The following is a 26,804-nucleotide window of genomic DNA, read 5'->3' on the forward strand; positions in this document are numbered from 1 at the left end:
ATAGTATGGCTCCATATGCATATAGATTCCACAATTCTTTTTTTTTCTGGATTTCAAGAGCATTTTACATCATGAGTCTTTTGTATTGCTGAGAAGAATCAAGTCTATCACAGTTGATCAACACACAATGTTGTTGATACTGTGTACAATGTTCTCCTGGTTCTGCTCATCTCACTCATCATCAGTTCATGAAAGTCCTTCTAGGTTTCTCTGAAACCCGCCTGCTCATTGTTTCTTACAGCACAATAGCATTCCATTACATTCATATACCACAACTTGTTCAACCATTCCCCAATTGATGGGAAACCCCTCAATTTCCAATTCCTTGTCAACACAAAAAGAGCAGCTATAAATATTTTTGTACATGTGGGTCCTTTTCCCTTTTTTATGATCTCTTTGGGAGAAAGACCTACTAGTGGTATTGCTGGGTCAAAGGGTATGCACAGCTTTATAGCTCTTTGGGCATCATTCCAAATTGTTCTCCAGAATGGTTGGATCAGTTCACAGCTCCACCAACAATGCATTACTGTTCCAATTTTTCCACAGCTTCTCCAATATTTATTATTTTCATTTTTTTGTCATATTAACCAATCTGATAGGTGTGAGGTGGTACCTCAGAGTTGTTTTAATTTGCATTTCTCTAAACAATAGTGATTTAGAGCATTTTTTCATATGGCAATAGATAGCTTTGATTTCTTCATCAGAAAACTGCCTGTTCATATCCTTTGACCATTTCTCAATTGAGGAATGACTTGGATTCTTATAAATTTGATTTAGTTCCTGATATATTTTAGATATGAGGCCTTTGTCAGAAATGCTGGCTATAAAAATTGTTTCCCAGCTTTCTGTCTCCCTCCTAATTTTGGATGCATTGCTTCTGTTTGTACAAAACCTTTTTAATTTAATCAAAGTAATCCATTTTGCTTTTCATAATATTCTCTATCTATTGTTTGGTTATAAGAATTTTCATTTTTATTTCCACAATTTCCTTCCTTTGATTCTTTAAGGAACTATACTTTTTCAATAAATCACCCTCCTATAAACTTAAATAACAAACCTTTACATGTTAACAAGATAATGAAAATTTTAACAAACATAAATGTCAAGAAACAAGAGTTGAAATAATAATAAAGGTTCATTGACAAAATCTGTCAGAGGCATTTTCCCTTAGTACATAGTCCTTATTGGAGCTAGAGTGTATAGGGAAGAAGGGAAGTCTAATAATAGGATCAGAATCTCAGAAGTAGTCCTGACTGAAGTTCTGAGAAGATAGGGCACTTAACTGGCTGGGCAAGTTGGAATCTTTTACCCCATGTAACAGAAGCAAACTTGGTAAGTTTTTTGTTCAGATGAAGATTCTCTAAGTAAAGCTGCAAAATCTACTATATATATTATTTATTGTACTATCTATGTGTGTGTATGTGTATGCATACACACACACACACACACACACACACACACACACACACTGAATATATGGCTTTTAGCATAAGGTCACTCAGTCCTTGCAACCAAAGATTTAGTATTGTGATTACCCTTTATTCAGACCTTTTACTCATCCCACTATATACTCACCCTGGCCAAAGACATTTGGTATAAAAGGGAAAAGGTGGGAAATAGTCATAAAAGACTATTAAGATATGACTGAGGAAAACCCCTCTAGCTCTCTCAAATCAAGCAAGAGTAATAATTACTGCTACTTATATAGGAAGGTTCCACACCATTCACAGGGTATCAAAAGCTAGACTTAGAGTTAACTGAATCAGAAAATTTCCTGTTCAAGTAGTTAGATGGGAAACCCAGTCAAGAGGATTCTACCTTCATCTTCACAAGGTTGTCCTTTCAACTTTCTCCCAAGGGCAAATATCTACCTGTAACAGTCCTTAGACCACAGTACCCAGTTTTCATTTGAATGAAATTGGCTCAGTGACAACTCAGTAAAACCCAGAGTCAAAACTTAGAGCAATACAAAAGTGTAGTACCAAGGGATCTTACCTTTAATAACAAAGTGCCTGTTTAAAGATTAGCGTAATATTGTTTCTTTGAGTAACATAAGGAATTTGCTTTAAGATTAATTTAAATGAGATAATTCAATCATTCTATCACTAAGGAATTAAACTGTGTAAAATAAAAATAGACTCCCTCTTTTATGAGTCACTGATCAACACATTAAATTTCTTCCACTTTTATAAAGTTTGTATCACCAGCTGGGATAAAGAAGTGGTTTGATGCTAAAGGGATGTAACAGATTCACTTGACTAGAGTGAATTTTCCAGTTTCCAAAGAAAGGTCTTTGGTGGCTTGTATTGGAGCAAGCACCCTATTTAACAACTTCATGGTCAGGGATGAGTCACAGCTAGGCATCAAAGATGGGGCTGCATTGTGCATTTCACTTTTACTGGGAAGTATTGTCAACTTGTTGACAAACATCCAGAGGCAAGGGCATAAGTTAAAAAAATTGGAATGTCCACCTCACTAAATAATTAAGAAAACTTACCAATATAATATTAATTGAATTATACTTCTTATACAAGGATATCTTGAAGTAGAGTAAAAATACAATCTTTAATAATCTAGCTGAGCAGCCATAATTTTTCATAGGATTAAGTTTGAGCGTAGGTTTAAACACAAGTTAGAAAAGCAGTTAATAAAGCAAAGGATAACAATGATAAGACCGAGAATCAGAAGGCTCCATTTAACTGTGGAAGAAAAAATACCTCCCTCTTAAAACCAAGAAAAGATTTAAGAAAAGGGATCCCACCACGAGGCACCAGTACCCAGTGCCCCATGCATTTCCATTACAATTTGCTGAGTGTCATTCATAATTCGCTGGAGCTTGTGAATGTCAGCAACAATTTCTCCTAACTTGTTAATGTAAGAACAACAAGATTGATTAATAACAGCACAGGCACCTCCACAGGCAGCAATCAGAAAGCCCAGTACCATGCAATTCTACAAAACCATTTCTGCTATGGAATCTGCCTCTGTCTAGAGAAAGGAGATAGCACTGGATATTTCGGATATGGCTTTGAATGTGTCTTGAGCTGGCTTTTCAGTTTCATTAGAAATATTCCTTATTGACTGAAACATGGCCAGATGTGGGATTAGGGTTCACAAAACTCTCTGTGGCTAAACTGTTGTACCCAATTTTATATATTTCAGTTTGTTTTGTGTTTGTCTCTCCTGCTATATTCCCATGCCCCCCAGATTTCTAGTAGTTTCCTTTCTAATTAAACCTATACGATGATTAAAGACAAATACAAGGGGGAACCAAATAGGCAATCCCACACATTTCCATTCTATCCTGTTAGAAAAAGAGGAAAAGGTTACTCTAATACAAAAGAAGAACTGACCCAGAGTCACTAATTCCCTTGGTAGTTCTGGGATGGTTTGTGACTCTCCCAAATGACATTGACCATCATAGTTAAGGGTTGTAAAAGAGAAGTTTCTGGGTGGACTCTCAGAGTTATTTGAAAGCAGAGTTTTAGCGCAGATGAATAAATATGCCTTGTTGATACAGGAATTGGAAGAGTGAGTTACAATTTACTTTGACTCCTACATTTACGTGAGTAGCCTCACTTTTGCTCTTTTGAACACAGAAAAGAAACTTTAGCAATGACTTGTGAGTGGGGCAATCCTGGTTTTATAGGTCTTTGAGGTCTCATTGTTACATTGAATTTCACTTGCATTTGCTTAATAGATTGAATTGGTAACATTGGTCTATACCAAGTTGATTGATGTGTTAAAATTAGGATTAGCAAAAACAAAAGGATGAAATGTCCCTGCTAAAGAGGGATTTCTCCCTTCAGATGAGAGCTGTGGCAGGGTTTTAGGTGCCTAAACAGGAATAGGGATCCATGGGTCAGGGTTGTTCTGGTAAAGATGATAATTCCAGGACTCATGAAGCCCAATAGCTCCAGAGTAATACAGATTATGTCCTATGTGACTATGAAGGCCAATAATAGCATTATTATTTATCAAATCATCATGAGATTAAACTTATTATGTGATCCTCAAAAGGATAAGAAAGTGGGAAGGAGAGGAGAAGGCCACCTGGCATTTCTGGTGCGATTATGATTAGAGGGAGATATAGAAGACTTAGGACTATCAGTTGTGGTAGTAGATTTCTAAGTGTAAGACCTTATACTCACCCCACTAGAACTACTACAACCTCTGGTAGAGGGTTCATTCTACGAAGAAGAGAAGGATAGTGGAATTCATAATTGTACCACTCAGGGAGCAAGTGAGAAAAGTTTGGCCCATTTGGTCCTTTGGATGACATTCTGTAGAAAGAACAATGGATAATAATGCTAAGATTAAACCAGTGGAACAAGAGTTAAAATATCAGGTTGTCTTACTCTATAGGTTCTGTTGTGGCATGTGTCTGTCAATTTGTTCTTCAGGTGAACAAGGCCTGAGTTCATTTGAGTCCTCATGAGCTACAACAAATGGTGCATAAGAGTCAGACAATCTGAGATTCTCCAAGTCTAATTCCTCTGTCTTAGAGAAGCAGTCACCTACAGTTACAAAGGGGGAGTCAGGAACAGGAGTGGCAGCATTAAGAAGTCTTAAACTCACAGAATGCAGGAGAATAAATAAATGCATTAAGCCTTTAAAATGGAGTGGAATAATCAATAATCAATGAGATAATGAATTTTAACTTTCATTTCCACACTATTTTGGTCTGTTTAGCACCTTTAGTTATTGCACCTTGCAGAAATTAAAGAATGGCTAGTGAAGATTCTTACCCATAGCAAATGAAGTATTAGTCTTTCTGGGCATTTCTGAGTGGTGAACTGTGCCCACAACACCAAAAAGAGTCTTCTCCTCTTTATCCTGCTCCATCTTCTATCTCTTTTACTCAATCCTCTCCCTCTACTTCTTTCCTGTCTACTCTTCCAACTTATTCTTCTATTACTGGAGACTTAATCTCCCCTGAAACTTAGGGATGGCCTAGTGACCTTTGTCATCTTTAGGGAAGGCTGGCTTGTGATCAGACTACAAGGAACCTAGTTCCTGTTAGGCATCATCAATCTTTCAGCCCCTCTGACCTTTCTATATAGAGGAGAGACACCCCTAAATTCGATGAAGATCCAGTTACTGTTATAGACCATCTTCAGAGGCTATTACTTGATTTGGGGAGATATAGTAGATTTAAAGAAGGCTTTACTCTCCCCTGGAGAAAAGATTGTCATAATAGAAGCAGTGAACAGGCTATCCCCAGCAGCAGCCCCTGTTGGTCCTGGAGGTCTCCCTAATTGTCCATCACAGGACCCACACCAGAACCCTAATAGTCTACTCAACTACACTGGACTGACAGGCCAGAGAAGTATTGCTTGGGGGAATGGAGGTGTGTGCACTATGGCCCAATAATTGGAGTAAATTTCAGGATACCAGTTAGGAGGGAAATGAAAGCTCTAACCATTTTTACAATAAGTTTTTATAAAAGCTCCAAATGCTATGCAAGATCAGACCGAATTAACTAAAAAAAATTTAAATGATTATTAAAAATTTTTTTACATGTAATTGTGGGAAAGTAAAAGATTAAGTTTAAAAAAAGATTAGACCCAATAAAGATACAAAAATCCTTAATTCTGCCTTAGTTAACCAATCAGTGCCAAAAATTCCTAATTCCCTCTGGATGAACTTAATGCCATTACCTACTATGTTTATGAAAGAAGGAGCAAAGTGAAGAAAAAGCCTAAAAAAGACGTTCATGCATACAAGCAGGCATCTTAAGAGAGAAGCAGAGAAAACAAGATTTACAAAATAAGAATAAAGGAGGTTTCAAAAGAGCAATGGTTTTTAGACAATTTCAAGGAGAATCTTTGGCATGAAGGTACAGGGGAGAGACAGGAACTGTGGATTCTGGTGAAAGTTTTGTTTTCCCTGAATTGGATGTTCTTGTCCTACTCATCCTGTTCTTTGCCTTTCCCTGCAATGGTGAATTCTATTTCACTCTCAAAATTGATGATACCTTTGATTAATGTCTAATAGATACTGGTGCTACTAACTCAGTTCTGAAAAACAAAATGAGTTGTGAATGTACATCTACTGGATTTCAGAGGGTTGTTAGGATTTCCACAGTCACTTTAGTCCCTCTTTTAGTACAATATTCTTTTCTGTTAATGCCTGAAGCATAGATGAGATCTTTTATGTAGATTAAGGGCTACCATCTTTTGCCTTTCCAATAACTCTTTGTCTTTCCATTTTCCACATGACTCTCATTCTTTGTTTCCTGTACTCATAGATCTTACTGACAAGTAATGAAGAGATTTTCTCATTGTTCCCTGTATTGTCTCATACTGCCCATAAGAAAGTAAATCAGGGTCCCAGTATTCCACCATACATTCCTGACTCCCTTATGGGCCAATTAATATTCTGATGTGGGACTCTTAAAATCTACTGTCCTCTGTTATTATTGCTACCAAAAGGAGGCCCCCACCATCCATACCTCAATACCCTTTGTCCTGGGGAACTATTGAAGGGATTTCACATATCAATGACTCTCTTAGAAAACAAAGTGTTATTGTGCTTTGCAAGTCTTCTTGTAGTACTCATGTTTTGCCTGTTAAAAAGCCTAAACCAGGATGTGAGGCTTGAACAGGTCGAGTTCATTGCTTGGGCAAGACCTGAGTGTTATTAACACTTGTACCTAGACATCCAGTAGTGCCTAGCCCTACCCCTGTTGTTTTTTCTATTCTTTGCGAAGCTGCCTGTTTTACAGTGAGAGATTTGTGCTCAACTTGCTTTAGCATCCCCATTCACCTAGCCTCACAAAACGTGTTTGCTTTCATCTGAAAGAATACTCAGTTGGCATAGACTCTTCTACCTCAAGTGCATATAGAGAGCTCTTCCTTATTTTCTCAGATGTTGCAGTAGGATTTAGCTTCCATTACCTTCAAGGTTTCCACTATGGTCCAATGTGTTAATGATCTCTTCTTAGCAGTATCCACTGCTGACATCTGCCAAGAAGATACCTGCCATATTCACCATAGAGACCACAAGGTACAGTGGTGCTTCTCTCAGGCAGAGTATCTTAGTTTCAGAGTACTGGCAATCATTCTTTTCCCCTGAATCGAGTATAGGCTCTCTAGCAGCTGTCTGTCCCAAAAACTAGGAAGTGATCACAAGCTATTCTGGAAGCTGCTGGGTGCTATAGGCAATGGATTCTATCACTTGGTGAGATTACCAAACCTCTTACCTCTTTAACTAAAGACTCAGCTCCAGAATCTTTATAAGTTGGGCCTGACCATCTTACTGCTCTTGCTGACCTCAAGAAAGCCCTACTATTGACACCAGCACTGGGATTCCTACTTGTCCTTCTCATGCTTTTTGTCCATGAATAAAGAGGGGGGGCCTGGACCCACTTCACATCCAGCACCCTATTACTCAGCTCCACTGGGTTCTATGGCTGTGGGTGCGCTGCCCTGTCTAAGAGTCATGGCCGGGGTGGCTAGGTGGCGCAGTGGATAGAGCACCAGCCCTGGAGTCAGGAGTACCTGAGTTCAAATTCGGCCTCAGACACTTAACACTTACTAGCTGTGTGACCCTGGGCAAGTCACTTAACCCCCATTGGCTCACTTAAAAAAAAAAAATTTAAAGAGTCATGGCCACTATTGCCTGCCTGGTAGAAAAGGCCTGTGATTTAGTTCTGGGAACCCCCTTAACAGTGCAGTGCCCCCATGAGGTTGAAGCCCTTGCTTTGCCATCAGACTCAGGCTTTTTCAGATCAAAGACTAGCAAGATATGAAGTACCGTTACTAAAGCAGGAAAATATAACTCTTTTTTTTCCTTTGCGGGACAATGAGGGTTAAGCAACTTGCCCAGGGTCACACAGCTAGTAAGTGTCAAGTGTCTGAGACTGGATTTGAACTCAGGTCTTCCTGAATCCAGGGCCGGTGCTTTATCCACTGCGCCACCTAGCTGCCCCCTGAAAAATACAACTCTTAAGCACTACTCTGTTCTCAGTCCTGCAACCCTCCTTCCTGATTTGGCTTTCTCCAATGAACCCTTGCACGACCATGCTTCTGTAGTGGACTTGGTTGAATGTCCCCACTGTGACCTTACTGAATTTGGACTATGTTCTCTCTTACTGATGGTTCTTCTTTTATGAGAGATCATATTCTCTATACTGGTGCAGCCATTGTCTGACCATCACACCCTTTGGGCAGCCTCATTGCCATGCAGACTAATACTCAAGCTGCGGAATTGGTGGCTCTGACTCAGACATGTCGCCTTGCTGTCAGTAAAAATGCAGCTATCTACATAGATTCCCGGTATGCCATCAGAATGCATTGGCTACAATGAGGGTTTCTCATCTCCTCCAGTAAGGTTATTGCTAATGCAGAACTCATCAAAGACCTTCTGTCTGCCATTTGCCAACCTAAGGCCCTTGCTATTGTCCACAACTCTGCACACCCGTGGCTCTGATCCTGTTTCCCAAGACAACAATAGAGCAGACTACGCCACAAAGTTGGCTGCTTTAGAGGGACCTGCTTATGTGTTTCATTTGAAGACCTACTTAACCACTGATGACTACCTTCCCACTGGGACTGAATAATGGCACTCTCTCCCCCTCAGACTCCAAGGTCAGGAAAAGGAGACAACAGCATCAGGTAAACAAACAGGTCTCTGGAGTCTGGGTGACTAAGAAAGGTAAGCCACTCCTCTCCTGGAGTTTCAGTCACCAGATCTGACTTTTTGTCGCCTTTTTTTTTTTTTTGCCACTTTGGCACACAAAAAATTGTAGATAAATTTAAAAGGGGTTGGGTTGCTCCAGGCATCACCTCAGATTTGGCTTGAATTTGTTCAGCCTGTCCTACTTGTCAGGCGTTAACCAACATGCTTTCCAAGCCACTGTTTATATTATACCCTTATTGAATATTTGCAAATTGATTTCATTTACATGCCTGAAGCTGGTCATTATCGAGTTTACCTTGCTACTATTGCTCAGCTTGCTCACTAGGTAGAGACATTTTCTGGCTCCAAAGCCACTGTTGCCTTTGGTGCCTCAGTATGGTCCACCTGCTCACATAAAGTCAGTTAGAGGTACTCATCTCACTGATTCTGTGCACTCCCAAGTTTATTCTAATGTAGGAATAACTCCTAAATTCAATACTCCTTATCACCTCCAAAGTTCAAATCAGGTACGATGCATGCATCAGGAACTTAAAACTCATATTATTGGAAAAATGTGCTCTGAAACCCACCTGAAATGGCCAGATGCTCTGTCCCTTGCTCTCTTTCCATCTGTGGAGCAAACTAAGGAGGGAAATGCTTTTTGGCCATCCTCCCACAAAAGCAAAACCTTACTCCCTAGTGTATACATCCTTGCTGAGTGGAGACACTTCTGTTATATATGGAAATACAAAATAGACTGAGAGGACTTTACAATAAAAGAGCCACAGTACAGACTGGGATTTTTTTACTTTTCTCTGCATGACTTCTACCCTGGAGATGAAGTTTACATCAAGAAACCCACTTGGGTAGGCCTGTTCCAAGTGCTGCTGGCTATTCTGATTGCAGTCAAGATTGGCAAAAAAGCCTCCTGGATCCACTGTTCACGCATGAAACTTGCTCCTTACTCCAATATATAATGTACTTTTAATTTTGTCTAATCTAACTAATACCACCCATTGCTTTCCCAAATCCTAATAAATCAGTCCCTCAGGAAGTTGAAAACCAAAAGAGCATATTGGAGTATGGTTTTGCTTTATCTTGTTATGTATAGTAGACCTTGTGATCCTTGGTTTTATGATATGTAAAATGCATAGAGAGCAGTACCAGATCTGAGGATACAATACCCCCTTCCTCATATCCTCCTCTTAACGCTGGATGGTGCCCTTTGCTTGCTCTGGTCTATCCCTGCAATGCTGACTGAGATGGAGGGGTCTTTTGATCTGCAATCCCAGCAATAGTTTATACTGGTGTTAGAATATTTTGACTGACTGGGCTTAATTTGATTTGGGGGGACTGATGCTATGGATGACCAAACTGGGGGCTGTTGACTATTTGGCTATCTGACTATGTTAATTTAATGTGGGCCGTTTATAAAGTTCCACCACACTGCTCCCAAACTGATAGACTAAAGATTAAGAAGCCTCTTAACCAAATAATCAAAGCAGAGTTTATTTATGAGATACTATTTCAAATTAGGAATACAGGGAAATAAAATGTACAACCTGACTGCTTTCCTGCGGTCTCTTTCCCACCTGCTGCGCTTCGAACTTCTTGAATGCAATAAGGGCCTTAGCCGCCTCCAGCCTCAGGGCACGTTACACTTTCCCTGGTTTGTATTAAGGCCTGTAACCTTGTCAGCCCCGTCTCTCCTTTTCCGAACCAAACTCTCCTCCGTTCTTGTCCTTGTCCGAGCTCCCCTCTAGTCAGCCCCTCCTCAATCTCTTCTCTCTATCTAGTCCGTCCTCGCTCCTTCTTTTTCTAGTCCGTTTCCCCCCTCCTGTCTCATTCCCAGGTCTATATATACCTTTTCTTCTCTCCACTCAAATCTCGGGGCTTCCTTGGCCCCCACAGACCAAGCTAATCCACCAGCCAGAGCTGCAGCTGGTGGTGGGGGGGGGCGGGAACGGTGTGCTCTCGAGCCTCATGCCTCACAGGCTATCTTTCAGATAGCTCCACTCAGGTTGGAGGGAGCTGGGGGCTTTTTTTCCCCCCAGCTGTCTGACCTGGCGTCTTGTATAGCCCACGGGGCTTTTTTGCTCAGCTGAAGCTGAGGAGGAGGGGGAGAGACCCTGAGGGCCTAAGGCTTTCTAATCTCAGCCTAAAGATAGGGTCCCCAAATCAAAATAAATTTCCACACTGGCCAGGAATTGGACCAAAAGGTGAACTTTCCTGTATACCCATCCATAGACCTTCCTCCCTCATGTCTACATCTCAGCCTTCTACTCTTACAGTGGGATTACTGGAAACTTCTAATAGAGACTCTTCATTTTCATAGGAAAAGTTATACAAACCAGTCCTCTTTAGAGAATATGAAAATGCTAGTCCCTGTGACCCCTACTTTTCAAACATCAGGGTGAGATAGCCCCTGCCCTCCACTTTGTCCTTCCCAGAGGAAATAGATGAAATGTGTTTTTCCTCTGTGGGTCCCAGTACTATTATTAGACATCATCATCTATCTAATACTTTTAGAGGTCTATAATTGCTGTAAGATGGGAGCCAAGCAGCTGAAAAATTGAAACAATAGGATTGCTGACCTCAGTAAGAGTCATCTATTCTAAAATTGGACTCCAACTACTCTCTCTACCCACTAGGAAAAGAATTCCTTTTAGAAGAAAGCAGATGAGCACTTCTCTAAGGTAGAAGAGATAGATTTTGAGAAGCAGATAGATGCCTGCTCTAAAATAGATGAGTTAAAGGATCCCAGACTATCTTCTAACCCTAATTATCCAACAATAATTATAACTGATGAAGACTCAGAGGAATTGCAAAGCACCTCCTTGTTTGATGAGCATAGGCTACCTCAAGACCTATGTAAACAACCACCTGGCATTTTAATCCTTGTTATATTGATTTAATCTTAGCACTCTTGTCCATAGTCATCTCCTTTTCCTTCAGGTGTAGGCCGAAGGAATCACCAGGTAAAACCAGTCTCTACTCCTACAATAGTTATGATTTTGAGAATCCTTCCCTGCTTTGTAAAACAAATCCCAGAGCTAGGGCTGGCCATCCCACAACTCAGAGACCTACTGTTACATCTAGTACTCCTGCTCTTAGATTTAGCAGAACTGGAAGTGCTTGGTGGCTCAACTTTTCTTCTTTTATTGAGCCAACTGCTTCAACTAAGTCTCTTATTTCTGTACCTACACTAACTAATTCTAGCACACCCTCACCTTCCACTTTTGTATCTCCTGTAATTTTAGAAGGAAATAGCCTCCCTTGGGGGAATATTCTTTTTTATATGGAAATGAAAAAATGGTTGCATTCTGTGTTGGTATTTATCTCACTGATCTTATTGTTGCTCTGCTCTTGTGCAAACTTCCTAGATGCCATCTGGTGATGATTCTAGTGTTATTGCCCATTGCCCTCTCTGTTCACATTAATGATTGAATAAATAAGAACTCTATTGTCCACCTATATAGCTAAATAGGACCCGTATAACTCTAGATTTATTGGATCTCATGGGTATTGGGTCTGTCATTATTTCCACCAGAGCAGTCCTATCCAGGTCTCTGAAACTCTGCCTCAGATAGCACCTGAAAGAAAGTAATCTCTTTTGTGGGACCATTTGCACCTTTCACCTTTCCTGATTTTAAGATTAACCAGACTGATTGGGATTAGTCAATATGAAATGTTACAGTGTCCATGACAATCAAATCCCTTAAGGAGTTTGAGATTTCAGTTAAACTCAGTGCAACATTGAAAACTAATGAGACATTTGGAATCTATAAAAATAGGATCCTTCCATTCATTCTTACACAGTCATTACTGGCCTTTCCTCTTTGTATTGGGAGAAATGAGAGTGAGAATACCCCTTTTGATTAGGGAAACCAGATAAATTGTACCCTCACTCTTCCTTTTCCTGACATTAATAAGGCAAATGAATTAGTCTGTGCTAAAACCCATTTCTTTAATGGCTCTGGTGATTCATGCCCCCCCCCAAATTCACTTTTTACAACCGTTACTTAAAAATGTCAAGACCTCCCTGGTCAATCAAAAACTATCCAGTTAGCATGGGGACTAGTGACCCTAACGCAATTCTTAATTTGTTCTAGAATAGCCTTGACTGTATAATTACTAAAACTGGTTTGCCCATCTGCCTGGCTTATCACCTTCTGACGTAACCCTTCTGATTCCCAGCAGAAATAAAAAGATTAGTGATCTCAATAGATTTTAGACTTGGAAGAACTTGGTTCTGTTCCCTTCTCACACTTAGAGAATCTTTACAACGAGATAGTGACACTAACAGCTACCCAGCTAACTAAGATCACTGCCCTACCACACACAAAGATCAGTATGTTGATTCTAGCTATATCCTCATTACAAAGTACACTTAATTCCTTAACATATCATTAAATACAGTACTGATGAAGGTCTTCTCATTTCTGTTTAATTATTACTAATCTCCCTTAGGTTTTTTTTTTTTAAATAGGTATTTTTGTTTGTTTGTTTTGGGGGCAATGAGGGTTAAGTGACTTGCCCAGGGTCACACAACTAGTAAGTGTCAAGTGTCTGAGGCCGCATTTGAACTCAGGTGCTCCTCAATCCTGGGCCAGTGCTTTATCCAATTCGCCATCTAGCTGCCCCCCCTTAGTTTTAATAAGATATTATTATAAATGTACTCGAAATGAAATTGCCTATAAGCTAGTGCCCATTTCTCTTCTTATCTCCCAGTGCACCATTGAAGGGGACTGCCCCAACCAGTTTGTCAACTCACTGGTCATAGGAGAGCTCAAAGTCAATGACTCATGAAAAACAGGTCTTTCAAGGATCAAAGGGGGGTAATTGTGAAATTGAAATTGATTGGGAATTGTATCTAATCAGAATCAATATTTGTGAATTAAACTCAGATTTAATTTTATAGGCCCTAATTAGTAAAATTTATAAGGAGTTTAACTTCCTCATTCTTATGGGCTGAATATCAGCCACAAAAATTCTGATCTGTGAACTTTGCTGACCAGGGGGCTTTCCAGGGGATGGTAGTCAACTGTGATATGTTGTTTTTCCCATTGCCTTGGATTATAGAAATGTCCCCTCTGAGTCAGGCTGAGCATAGCCCAACCTCCATTTCTGGGTCAGACCAATCACAGTCTTAGATGTAATTTGTATCATTGGACAATTTTTGTACCCTGTATAACTTTCTACATTTTCAGCTGCCTAAAATAGCTGCTCTGGAGGCAGCCAGGTGGCGCAGTAGATAAAGCACCGGCCTTGGATTCAGGAGGACCTGAGTTCAAATCCAGCCTCAGACACTTGACACTTACCAGCTGTGTGACCCTGGGCAAGTCACTTAACCCTCATTGCCCTGCCCCCACCAAAAGAGCTGCTCTGACTGCCAAATGCATCCTTGATGACTGAGCAGTCTTGGATCCCATTTATTGACATAAATTGGTCATGCTCAGACCTTTATGCCTCAGTTCCTCTTTATCGTGGATTTTATCATGACATGATTTGTCATTATTAGAACTAACTCCCTTTTCCCCCAATACACCCTCCACATTTTTTAAGCCTTTCTTGTAATAGATAAGTATAGTCAAGCAAAACACATCCACACATTGGCCATGTCCAAAAATATCTTGTTCCACACCCCTAGTCTATCACCTCTCTGTTGTGGTGGTCATCATGCTTCATCATAGAGATGTAAGGGGGTAGAATTCTAGCTATACTATCTAAAATCTAATGAGTGGTCGCCAATAAATTATAAGCTTTAGCAAGAGTATTTAAATGTTTAAGTATTTATTAAAGAGCATTAGGATCAGAGAGAAAGGTAAAAATCTAACTATTTCTAAGAGACCCCATCATCCGACCCACCATGGCGAGGTCAGGAACCAAAAAGAGACAGAACCCCTCCATCAGTGTCTGCTTCCTACTTCATGTCCTCCTCCCAGAAATGAGAGGCTCCTCAAGTTGATTGGCTGGTAGCCTTGATAGACAGTACCCGTGAGGAAACGTCACTTCCTGTCGCTAAGGACCTTGACCACATGGCTTGCCCTCAGAGGCCTTCTCCTCATGGTGGAGCTTTGCTACAGTAAGTCTCCAGCAGGTGGCCTCATTCCAGTCATTACAGAGACATAATGGATCATTGCTTTCTTCCCATCAGTATCAGATGAGAATAATTGCTTTTATGTTCTATTAATGGGACTGTATGCTGTAAACAAAGAGTTATTAGCCATTTTGTGTGTCATGGACTTCTTTGGCAATCTAGTGAAACCTATAGGTCCCTTCTCCGAATTGCATTTTTAAATAATTGAAGGAAATGCAAATTTCACTTAGAGGTTAATGAAAATAAAGATGTAATTTTTTCCCCATCCAGGTTTGTGGGCCTAATAGTCAGCCATCTAATGATGAGCCATGCTTAGATAGACTGGTCATCAAATGAAAGACACATAATCTGACTTGGTAGAACATGCCTTTAAGAACACAGGGCTCCTCCATATCTTGATAAGACATTAGGGGAAGACATAAGTAGAGGAATTTTATATACATTGCTTTCAAATATTTGGCATCATCACAAAGGTATTATGATTTCCCTTAAAATTGGCAAATTTATTGATTATATCCAACATACTTTTTTAATACCTGCCATAAAACTTTCTGATTGCATATTTTTATCATCTTATTTCAAAAGGACTCCTTTAGCACAATGTGGTTCTATACTACAACAGGTTGGATATTGCATTGATAGAATGTTCCCAGAAGGAATAAGTCTTTTTACAGAAGTGTAAAATTAAGGTCATATCTCCTGGGTAGATTAATAAGTGTTTTTCTTAAAGCACAGATGAGTTTCTATTGACATTCTTGGTTTTAGGTTCTGATTTTAGTTGAAAATGAAGAAAGTGGAGAGTTTATTTTTAGTGCTTTGGAAATTAGTAGTTTATCAGTTTAATCTAGAAACTAATAGGAGCTTTAGGAGTTTATTCAACACTCATCTCATTTATTTCATGTAGGACATCTGTTGTTGCACACATTAAGGAAAGGTCCATGTATACATTTAAGGTAGCAGCTTTTTCTGACCATTGATACAAATAGAAGGAGAAATTAAATTTCTCCTGCTATGATGATCATGGGATGTTTGATTCTGCTAAGATAAAGGCCTGTACATGACAGTGTAAGTAAAGTACAAATAGGGAGAATTTAGATAAAAATGAAACCTTGTAAGACATCATTTTCATCTACATCAAAATATTTTAAGTTCCAGTTTCAACTCTTTGTCTCCTAAGTTGATTCATTATAATACTGTTACTATTTTTATTATTGTTATTTTAAAAAATATTTATTTTTATTTTTAATTTAACAAGAACATCTGGTATAAAAAAGTACCATTATTTTTTGGTAGAGGGAATTTTCTCATTTGAGAGTTCCTCATGTTAATAGGGAACTAGGCAGTTAGGTGGTATGAATAGAGTCCCAGGCCTAGAGTCAGGAAGACCCGATAACAAATACAGCCTCAGATACTTACTAGCTGTGTGACCCTGGGCAAGTCACTTAATCTCTGTTGGTTTCAGTTTCCTCAGTTGCAAAATGAGGATCATAGTAATAGAACCTACCTTCCAAGCTTGTTGTGAGGATCAAATGTGATGGTATTTGTAAAGTGCTTAGCACGGTGCCATTCCTTCCAATGAAATTACAGGTCCAATTACTCATGCAGTGTAACATACTTGATTTTGAAAACTGGACATTTTCCCATAATATCTATGACATTCATAGTCACTCATTTGTCAGGTCTTACCAATTCTGCCTCCATAACATCTCACATTTGTCTCCTTCTTATTCATGCCACCAGTACCTTCAGGTCCTCATCTCTTTCAGCTGAATTACAGTAATAGATTGCATCCTAGTGCTTCCAGTATTTCCTTTCTCCAGTCCAACATCCACACAGCTATTTAAGTGATAATCCTAAAGTACCTCTCAATTTGTTACTTTCTTGCCCTAGATATTTTAGTGGCCTACAAGCTAATTTGAATCTTTCTGGACTTATTTTACATTATTTGCCCTTACAAACTCTTAATTCCAGCCAAACTATATTGCTTCCTGTTCTCTATACATGACATTTCATCTCTGATTTCACAAACCAGGCATTGTTTTTTTTTTCCTGTTCTGAACCCCTTTGGCAATCTGATGGAGCCTGTGAACCCCTTCTCAGAATCATGTTTTTAAATGCACAAGATAAAATACATAGGATTACAAAGAAAACCAAGCAGTAATGAAAATCAAGATGTAGTCGTTCCCCTCCCCCCATCTATGTTCAGGTACTTCGTTAAATAAATCCACAGGGTGTACATCCCTGGATAAGAACCTCTGCTTTATACAGTTTGTCCCCTGTGCCTGAAATGTTCTCTCCCCTCACTTCTACTTCCTGGAATCCCTAGCTCTCTTCAGAGCTCAGCTCAAGAGCCGTTTCCTTCTGATCCTACCACTTGTTAGTGTTCTCCCTACTGCCATTAAAATTACTTGGTATTTACTATCTGTATCTGTGTGTATGTATATATGTATGTATGTGTATGTGAATATACACACCTACTTTAAAGTGAATTCTCTGTATACATATTGTAAATATAAGCTTCTTATTATCAGGAACTGTTTTGTCCTTATCTTTGGACCTTCTCAACCAAGCACCATGCCTGATATATGTTGTAGATGTTTAAATGCTTGTTCAATTGAATTGATAAAGAAAATGGACTAGGCACTAAAAAAATCTTATAAAAATGTTTCCCCCATACACTCATTGGAACAGGTAATTACTGTGGCAACTACAGACTAATTTGAAGTGTTAGCTGTTAATTAAAACACTGAAGAGGTGTACAGTTGTCTTTTGGTGTAACCAAAGCTTCTATTCAAACTTCATTAATCACTTTACAGTTAATGTGTTGAGGAAGGTCAAGACAATTGAGATGCAGTATCAGTCTAAAGTAAACAAGTTCCTTTTCTCCCAAGTAGTATGCCATTTGCAAAGCTGAGGGATATATTCTGCCCATCTGCCTGGCATCATCTTTGTGATCCAATTCTCTATGATAATTAAATGTTAAATTGGTACTGTCAATGCACTGTAAACCAAACCAGAGATCTCTCCATTGCTGGAAATCCAACCCAAACTTCCACGGATGAATTGGCGTGCATCATAATTAAATCATCAAGTCTTTCCTTTTAATTCACTTGGAAACATGAGATCTCCCTTTTGGAAAAGGGATCAGTTTTCTTGACAAGCTAATTAAGTTGCCAAACTGTCCAGTACAGTATATATTAGACTATCTCCTGATCATATTCTTATCACTACTGCTTATCTCAAAAGTCCAGATGTTTTGTACTCTTGTTACTCAGAATAACAACACCATTTAAAAATTTTTTACTCTTAAATCTTGGTCTATCCATTCAATTGTCTTACCTTCACATTATTATTCTCAATTGGTAGTTTTAACATTCAAACTTAGAGTAAGATAGCAATAGTTAATGAAAAACAGAAAGAATGCTATCATATTCTAACATGTCACGTTATCTGCATTTGCATACAAGTACAGTAACTATTCTTTTGTTTTTTTTTTTTTTTAGCTATTCTTTTGAATCACATTTCAGATTAACTCTTCTGCCAGATAATGAACTGCTGAGCACAGCAGAACCCTTTTATCTATTTTGGTATTAAATGGAATTATATATATACCATGGGTTAAATAATTTCCTTAAGGAAATAACTATATACAAGTATTATATATGCCAAAATACTAATAAAACCCTTTTTTTGGAGTAGCTCAAAACTGGAAGCAAAATAGGAACCCATCATTTGGGCTGAATGACTGAACACATTGTTATATATTAATGGAATGGAATGGTTCTGCACTGTAATGAATGACAATATAAAGAATTCCAAAAAGTATAGGAAGACTCCACAGAGTGGAGAAATCAATACCAGAAGAAAATGCACAATGACTAAATATAAATGAAAAAACCACACAAAAAGGCAGCAAGACTTGTATTCATTGTAATCGATATTGGTTCTAAATGACTGATGTTGAAACACACTCCTTTCCTCTCTGTAAAAAGGTATTATGCCAAGGACACGTAATATTACTTATTCTGTCATTCTTAGTCATTGTATGTCAGTTTTGTTTAACCTTTCTGTTATTCAGTTAGGAGAAAAGGTAACAGGTGATATATAAAGTTTGCAAAACACTTTACATATATTATCTGTGAATTAAATGCTGCAAATGACTTTTAAATAGTCAGAAACTGAGGTTAAAGCTTTTGCCATGGGTCATAGCACTAGTATATATCAGAAGCAGGATTTGAACCCATGTTTTCCAGCCTCCAAGTAGAGTTTTCTGTCCAACTATGCTATTTTGCCTCTTTTTTGATGATTTCTTAATTTTTTAATTAATCAATTTAGAATTTTTTTCCATATTACATGTAAAAACAAATTGTAACATCAATTTTTAAAGCTTTGTGTTCCAAATTCTCATCCTTCCTCCCTATTCCCCCATAAGAACTCAAGCAATTCAATATATGTTATACATATGCAATTGTGCAAAACATAGCAGACAAAAAAAAAACTTTAGAAAAAGGAACTAACAACAACAACAAAATATACTTCCATCTGTATTCAGGTACCATCAGTTCTTTCTCTGCTATATTGTCTCTTATGGGGTACTGTGGCAGGGATTATTAGGAAATAAATGTGGTTAAAATGCATTAACAAAACATTTTAAAAAATAATTATCCTACTTTACATACTCTAAAAGTCTGAAACTGAAACAGCTCCCTGTTTCCATCCTCTCCAGAGAGGCAGTGTGGCAGAGTGGATAATGTGCTGAACTTGGAGTCAAGAAATCCAAGGTGCAAATCCTACCTCTAACACTAATTTGCTTTGCCATTCTAGGGAGTCAGTAAACCTTTCTGAACCTCAGTTTCTTCATCTGTAAAATGAAGGGGTTGGATTAGATAGCTGTAAGGACTTTTCTAGCTTTAAGTCTCTGATCCTATGATCTGTTGACATACCTTCTTATCATGAAGGCTCAAAGTGAGGATTACACCTCCTCCAAGAAATCTTCACTGACCCGTTCATCCTGCCCATGCCTTCTGGTGAAATTAATCTCTTTTTCAAATTTATTATCGAACTTTGCCTCGAACCACTCTATTATACTTGTCTAGGTCTTTGTTGTACCATATGTTGTTTCCCCTCTTAGGTGGTTGTTACTTCCTTGAGAATAGGGTCATTATCTTTGTGTAGTGCTTGACACAGTGACTTGCACAATTGACATTCGATATTTGTTGAATCTGCATTTATTGCCTAAGCTACAAGCCTGGAGTGTGTTCTCTTCCCCAACACTAGTATTATAAAGTATAAAACGTAAATTTTTGAAGATTTGTATATTATTGAATCTTTTAAATTGAAACATATTTTCCATACCTTTGAAGAGCTAACTATTTAGCAAAATGTCGCAATAAATCCTTTTATAACTCAAAAGAATACTTTGGAATAATGATGAATAATCACTCTCAAATTAATTTCTTTGGTAAGTATAAATTTTTTTAGCTTATACTGTGAGGTGTACCTATAATGAACTCCAGTTCTTAAAGAATGTATGGGATTATAGAATTAAAGGGTTTATTTGGAACACAACGTTTTAAAAATTGATGTTAAAATTTGTTTTTGCATTTGAGAAAAATAAAATTCTAAATAAAAAATAAAATTTGAAAAAATTTGAAAAAAAGAATTAAAGGGTTAGTGACTTGTCCAAGATTTTACAATCATATTGGTACTTAAATAGTTAAAACAATACAAGTAAGGTCTAATGTAAGCTGAATTTCAGTGATGTAGATATGTGATTTTGTTGATGTAGACACTCTGCTGGTACCAAGCATAACACATCCCTGTTGTCCACATCCTCTCCTAAATCCACTACAAGGGTTCCATTGTATCTGATATAAGAGACTTCTTTTATGTTCTTTTGATATGGCATGGATACCACTGGAATTGGTAGGCTAACTTTCTATTGGTTGTCCCTTGTTTTGGTTACCTGACCATTCTGTCTTTTTTCTAGTCAGATATTTCTCTGTTTACAGCCTTGCTTCTCCCAGAAAATTCCTCATTTGTAATTTTTGCAACCTGTTCATGCCCATCATACTTCTCACCATTGCCCTTTGGTGGCAAATGTTTTCAAAATATTTATCTCAATTGATTAAAGCTAAGGAGGGGGCAGCTAGGTGGTGCAGTGGATAATGCCCTGGATTCAGGAGGACCTGAGTTCAAATCTGGCCTCAGACACTGGATACTTACCAGCTCTATGACCTTGGGCAAGTCACTTAACCCCAATTGCCCCTCCATAACAAAGAAACAAACAAACAATATAGGAAGTTATTTCCAGTTAAGTTTCCCTAACAAAAGTTACAATCCTAACTTTTAGAAACACCTGCCCATCAGACAAATCCTTCTTCCTAAAGTGGAAACTAATGTTTTAGAAGCAATTAGCAAATATTTTTAAAATATTTATTGTATGCTAGGGTCTATGCTAAGTACTGGGGATAAAAAGAAAAAGAAAAGTCTTTGTCTTCAAAGAGCTTAGTCTAATGGAAAAGACAACATATTCACACATTAATGCATACTAAATACATGCAGAGTAGATGGAAGATCCAATTTGGCTGATGTAATAGTACCAACTAAATGTTGGGAGCACAATAAAATGATTTTCCAAATGCTTGTCAGTGCAGATATTTTTAGTCATTGATGGAGTTAGGAATAGATAAACTGTTTTCCTGGGCCTTTGGTCTGCACATCTTATACCACTCATGGAAATTGGAAGAACAGCCAACTCTGGATAATGTATAAACTCTCATATGTGGCAAGATCTTAGCTCTAAGCAAACAGATTTGCTTCTTTTTCCTTTTAGTGACTTAGGCTAACAGGATAACTTGGGATAACTTGTTTGTATTGAAATTTTTATATAAGTCAAATTGCTTCTAGATTATAGTGCTTATAGAATTCCTTTTAGAATATAAATTCAGTGCTGTCTAGGTGCAGAAAGCCACATTACATTAAATATAAAAGGTTCCAGTGTGATTTCTTAGCATTTAGTTTGTAGAAGCCCTACTTCTTAACATTTCTTTAAACAATTTCTTCTCACTTGTTATTTTACCATTCTTTAACTTATCACCCCATTCTTTTGTTTCTATGTAGATAGCTTCTCCTTTCCTTCTTGGTGTTTGTTTTTTTTTTTTTTCCTAGCACTTTTCCCCCTGAATCAAATGGTGGCTTTAATCAGGGTATGTCTATCATCAGATATCATTTTGCTAGAAATTCAGCATTTCTGAGTATGTCACAGAATAAAACATTAAACATTTTATGTAGATATGTGCAGTGTTTCTCCAGAATGCTTCCTACCAGGTAGTACTTTTTTTTGCCTTTGCCAACTTATGAGGACATCTACTAAGCCACATAATACTTGTGTTCTAAATCAGTAAAATCAGTCACAACAATGAAGTCACATCTTGAAATTACAGTATTGAGGGGCAGCTAGGTGGTGCAGTGGATAAAGCACTAGCCCTGGATTCAGGAGGACCTGATTTCAAATCCAATCTCAGACACTTGACACTTGACACATACTAGCTGTGTGACCCTGGGCAAGTCACTTAACCCTCATTGCCTGCCCCCCCCAAAAAAAATTTAAAATTAAAAAGAAATTTTAAAAAAAGAAATTACAGTATTGAAGTAAGAACATACAATGTGAATGTACTGTTTCTTCCAAATTGTTGAAGGTTTAGTACAATTTTATACACAATGGGTTCTTAATAAATGGTATTTATCATTGTTAGTGTTACTTGAAAATCCATTTTTGTACATTGTTATAAATATGGTGATTGAATTTATAGTATGTCAATAAGCTATTTTTTAAAGTTATTCAATTTTTTTCTTTCCCAGAGCATATCATGTCCCAAGTGGAAAAATATTAGCTGTAAAGGTAAGATGTGAATAAGGTTTTATAAATTGTATATTTTTCTCCATTAAAAAATTATTTTTAATGCTAATTTTTGTCTTATTCTGCATTATGAATGCTTGTTATTTTTAAATATACTTTTACGTTCAAACCTCATTCTTAACACAATGCCTGGCATATACTGGGTACTTAATAAATATTTTCTGACTACCTCCAAAAGGTATTTCAGAAATAGTTATCCACTTCAGACGGTAGTTAGAAATACCCGTGGCCCCCTTTTGGAATTCCAAACACATACTCATATTTGTCTTAGGCTTTATCATACTAAATTAGGAAATACTTCACAGTTCCTTTCTTTATCATCAGCAGCAATTTCTTCTATTCCAATAGTATAAGGTGTTTATATACAGCAAAATAACAAAATTTATATTGCTAGAATTGTTCTTGCATAAGAATCACCCCAAAATGAATGAATGAAAATTTTAGCCATTTTAGTCACCTTATCTATTCCTTTGCTTATATATTTGGCTCTTAAAATACATTCACTGATGTTTTTCAGTCTAGTAGCTCTAAATTGTTTGTCTTTTGTAAATTGCCTAAAAGTTCACAAAGTTCACTGTTGAAGTTTTGCCAAAAGATAGACCCTATGAATTTTAGGGTTTGAAGAAAAATTAGAAGTTATCTTGCCCCAACCCCATCATTTTCCATATATATGAAACTGAGATTCAGAGAGGTTAAACGTCTGATTAATGATAATTAATGATTAATGATTAATCAGTTTTCTTTCTGAATTCACATTTCCAGACTCTATCTAGTCACTGTCTTGACATTTTAAAAAATATTATTCTCTCCAAGCCCAATCTTTTCATTACTCTGCATTTACTTCCCAGATCTGTGACTGTAATTGTTGTAACTTCATAAGTGATTTGGCTATTGAGATTTGTCAAGCAGTCAACAAGTATTTCTTTTGATTTCTTTCCTTTATTTTTTGTATTTGTCTCTTGTTTAATTCCTGTTAGAATAAAAAACTTCCTGAGAGCAGAGATTTTCATTCTTTGTATTTCTATTTCTAGCATGTAGAACAGTGCCTCATACACAGTAGGAACTAAACAAATATTGGTTGATCGGCTCCCATTTCCTGATATCCTATGGATGCAGAGAAAGTTAGGTTGTTATTTAGGATATTTTTAAAAATATAATTAATTTTCAATTCTTTACAAAAATAGAAGAAAACAGTGAGACTTATAATCTGAAACTCATTAATATTTGTTTTTTGAGTATATTACATCATATATTTAACAGTAGATTTAACTAATTGTGCTTTGTATGGGCTAATAGTAAATTTATTTTGTATTTTCTAAATAACACTTTGAATTAGAGCGATTAGAATGTCATTCTAAATGCACATATTATTCCAAAATTAATTGAGAAATGTAAATAAGTCATAAGGAAAGATTTGTCATATTGTCACATGTCTGTTTCGGGTTTTGTTTTGTTTTTTTAAAAAAAACAGACTGAATTCGGAAAACTTCACTAAATTATGTGATCCTGATTAAATGGGACCACTGTACTGGTGGATTGGTGATTTGCCAATGTGATACCCATCTATAATAAGGCTTATAGAGTGAACTACAGATCAATGAGAAGGAAAATAGAGTAGGATCACTAAAAATATATGGAAGGATAATCTTTTGAGGGGAAAAAAAAACCATGCCTCCTTTGAGGAGAAACCATACCCCACTAATCTACTAGAGTTCTTTGAGAGATTGAAGGCTTGGAGAAGAGGGTAAGGAAAGCATATGGGCAAGAGCAGGAGGGCAATGGTCATCATGGAAATAGACTCTTAGAAGAGATAGGTATGGGCAGCTAGGTGGTATAGTGGATAAAGCACTGGCCCTGGATTCAGGAAGACCTGAGTTCAAATATAGCCTCAGACACTTGACATTTACTAACTGTGTGACCCTGGTCACTTAATCCTCACTGCCCAGCAAAAAAAAAAAAAGAGAGAGAGAGATAGGTATGATACTAAACTGGATATTGGAGAAAGCTTCTGTCATAAATAGGAAAGTAGTTTAGAAAAGAGAACAAAGGCTTGGAACCAAATGATTACTTCTCTGAATTGAAAAGTCTAACTGTTGAGTTGTGCCTGAATTTTTCAAAGGGAAAGGTCTTTTTTTTTTTTTTAACATTTTCATAAATGTGCTAAAAAGTACATACCATGAAACATCCATGTTTGTAGATGACAGTAATCTCTGTGTAGTGAAACAGTTTTATAAATAGAAGTCAATTATGAAAAAAATCTATGAATAGGCAAAAAATAACACCACCTTTCCCTCCCCCCCCGTCCATATGCCCATAAGAAACCAAGTATATTTGTTGCTAAGTATACAATAAATTTAGGAAAAATTAATGCAAATAATACTTCAGAATGGATGGATTTTAGGCTGTTTGTTATGATCCAGGAAAGTGATTTAGAAATAATCCTTCCCTGTTTTTCTAGTACATGAAGTCCTCTTTTGATTTGGAATCCATGCCTAATCTGTACCCCAGGGTCAACCATTTTAATGATATTCTAGGATCATAGATTAGAAATGTGAGGAACCTCAATTTACCTCTTCTCCCCCACACCCTCCTATACACAATTTTATGTAAGGAAACTGAGTCCCAAAGAAAAGTCATTTTACTCATCCAAGGTCACACTGGTAGTAAGTGGCAGAGCTGGAATTTGAACATAAGTCTCCAAATTCAGCACTTTTTTTCTCTGCAATTCCTTCTTGACTCCTATGACTTCAGTTTTGCTTCTGTCCAGATGATTTCTAAATCTTTATCTCTAACCCTGACCACTCCAAAGTCCCAGTCTGGCATTTCTGATTTCATGCAGTGACCTGGGAATCCTGTTAGCTAGCACCTCAAATTCATTACATCTAGAATCTAAGTCATTATCTGCATAAAAATAAATTCTGCCCCTTTATTTTAATGGAGACCCCCAGTCTCCTTTGGCCCTTTCCTTTCTTACCACAACAAGTTACCAAATTCTATTGATTCCTTTGACTGTTTGATGAATCTGTTCCACTCATGCTATCCTCATTGCTATCACCTGACTTCAAGTCCACATTAACTGTCTCCTGAATTATTCCAGTGGCCTCTTACCAATTTCCCTGCCTGCTGCTTCTTTTCTTACTCTTGCTTTAATTCTATCCTATATACTGTTACCAGATTAATCGTCCTAAAATATAGGTCAGATCATGTCACTTCCTTACTTAAAAACCTTCAATGATTCCCTTACTCCTTACAAAATAAAGGCCCAGTCTCTTAGCCTGCCATTTAAGAAGTTCTAAGATTTGACTCTGAGGCAGCTAGGTGGCAAAGCCAATAGAGTGCCAGGCCTGAAGTCAGGAAGACTCATCTTCCTGAGTTTAAATCTGGCCTCAGACATTTATTAGCTATGTGAACCTAGGCAAATCACTTAACCCTGTTTGCCTCAGTTTCCTCATCTCTCAAATGAGCTGGAAAAGGAAATGGCAAACCACTCCAGTATTTTTGCCAAGAAACCCCCCAAAAAGGGTCGTGAAGAGTTGGACACAACTGAAAAGACTGAACAACAACAAAAGATTTTACTCCAACCTGCTTTTCCTGCCTTATCTCTTCCTGTTCCTATTTAATTTACCTTATGCTCCAGCCAAACTGGACTATTTGCTATTAATTGAACACATACTGAATTGTATTGACTTTGCTCTTGTCCCTTGGTCTTGTCCAATGCCACCTTCCTCCTCCCCTACCCATCTTTTTTGAAATCCTATCCCCCCTTCAAGGTGTATCTCATATGCTACCTCTTCATGAAACCTTTCCTATTCATCTTAGTTCTCTCTGTCCTCTGGCTACCTGCTGTACTTTGTATGTCTCTTAGGACATCTCACATGTTGCTTCATGTTATAATTATTAGCGTATGTTCTTAGCTCCCACACTTCAGAAACCTTTAAGCATTATTTAAATAAGAGTTATTATTTTTAGAACATAAGATCCTTAAAAGCATGTCTCTTCCTTTTCTTTACTCTTCTGTGCCTAGGACAGTATCATTTTCATATTAGGTACTCAATAAGTATTTGTGGAATTATTAAATTTTGGTCTTTAAAGGTGATATTACAGAAGCAACATATACGTACTTCCAAAAGATGTCCTGGTGCTATCCTTGGTAGAGATAAA

The 26,804-nt window shown here is 37.6% G+C and overlaps 1 protein-coding gene across 4 annotated transcripts in view; it reads left to right on the forward strand.

The window, feature by feature from the left end:
- MAP2K5 (mitogen-activated protein kinase kinase 5) overlaps positions 1-26,804 on the forward strand; it is a 292,452-nt gene that overhangs the window by 90,450 nt on the left and 175,198 nt on the right. For all 4 annotated transcript variants that reach the window (XM_043988207.1, XM_043988206.1, XM_043988208.1 and 1 more), the window contains one exon: positions 22,586-22,625. In XM_043988207.1, the coding sequence (XP_043844142.1) occupies positions 22,586-22,625 (40 nt within the window). The remainder of the gene's footprint in view (positions 1-22,585; positions 22,626-26,804) is intronic.

The sequence above is a fragment of the Dromiciops gliroides genome, chromosome 2, assembly GCF_019393635.1.
Source record: "Dromiciops gliroides isolate mDroGli1 chromosome 2, mDroGli1.pri, whole genome shotgun sequence".
Taxonomy (NCBI): domain Eukaryota; kingdom Metazoa; phylum Chordata; class Mammalia; order Microbiotheria; family Microbiotheriidae; genus Dromiciops; species Dromiciops gliroides.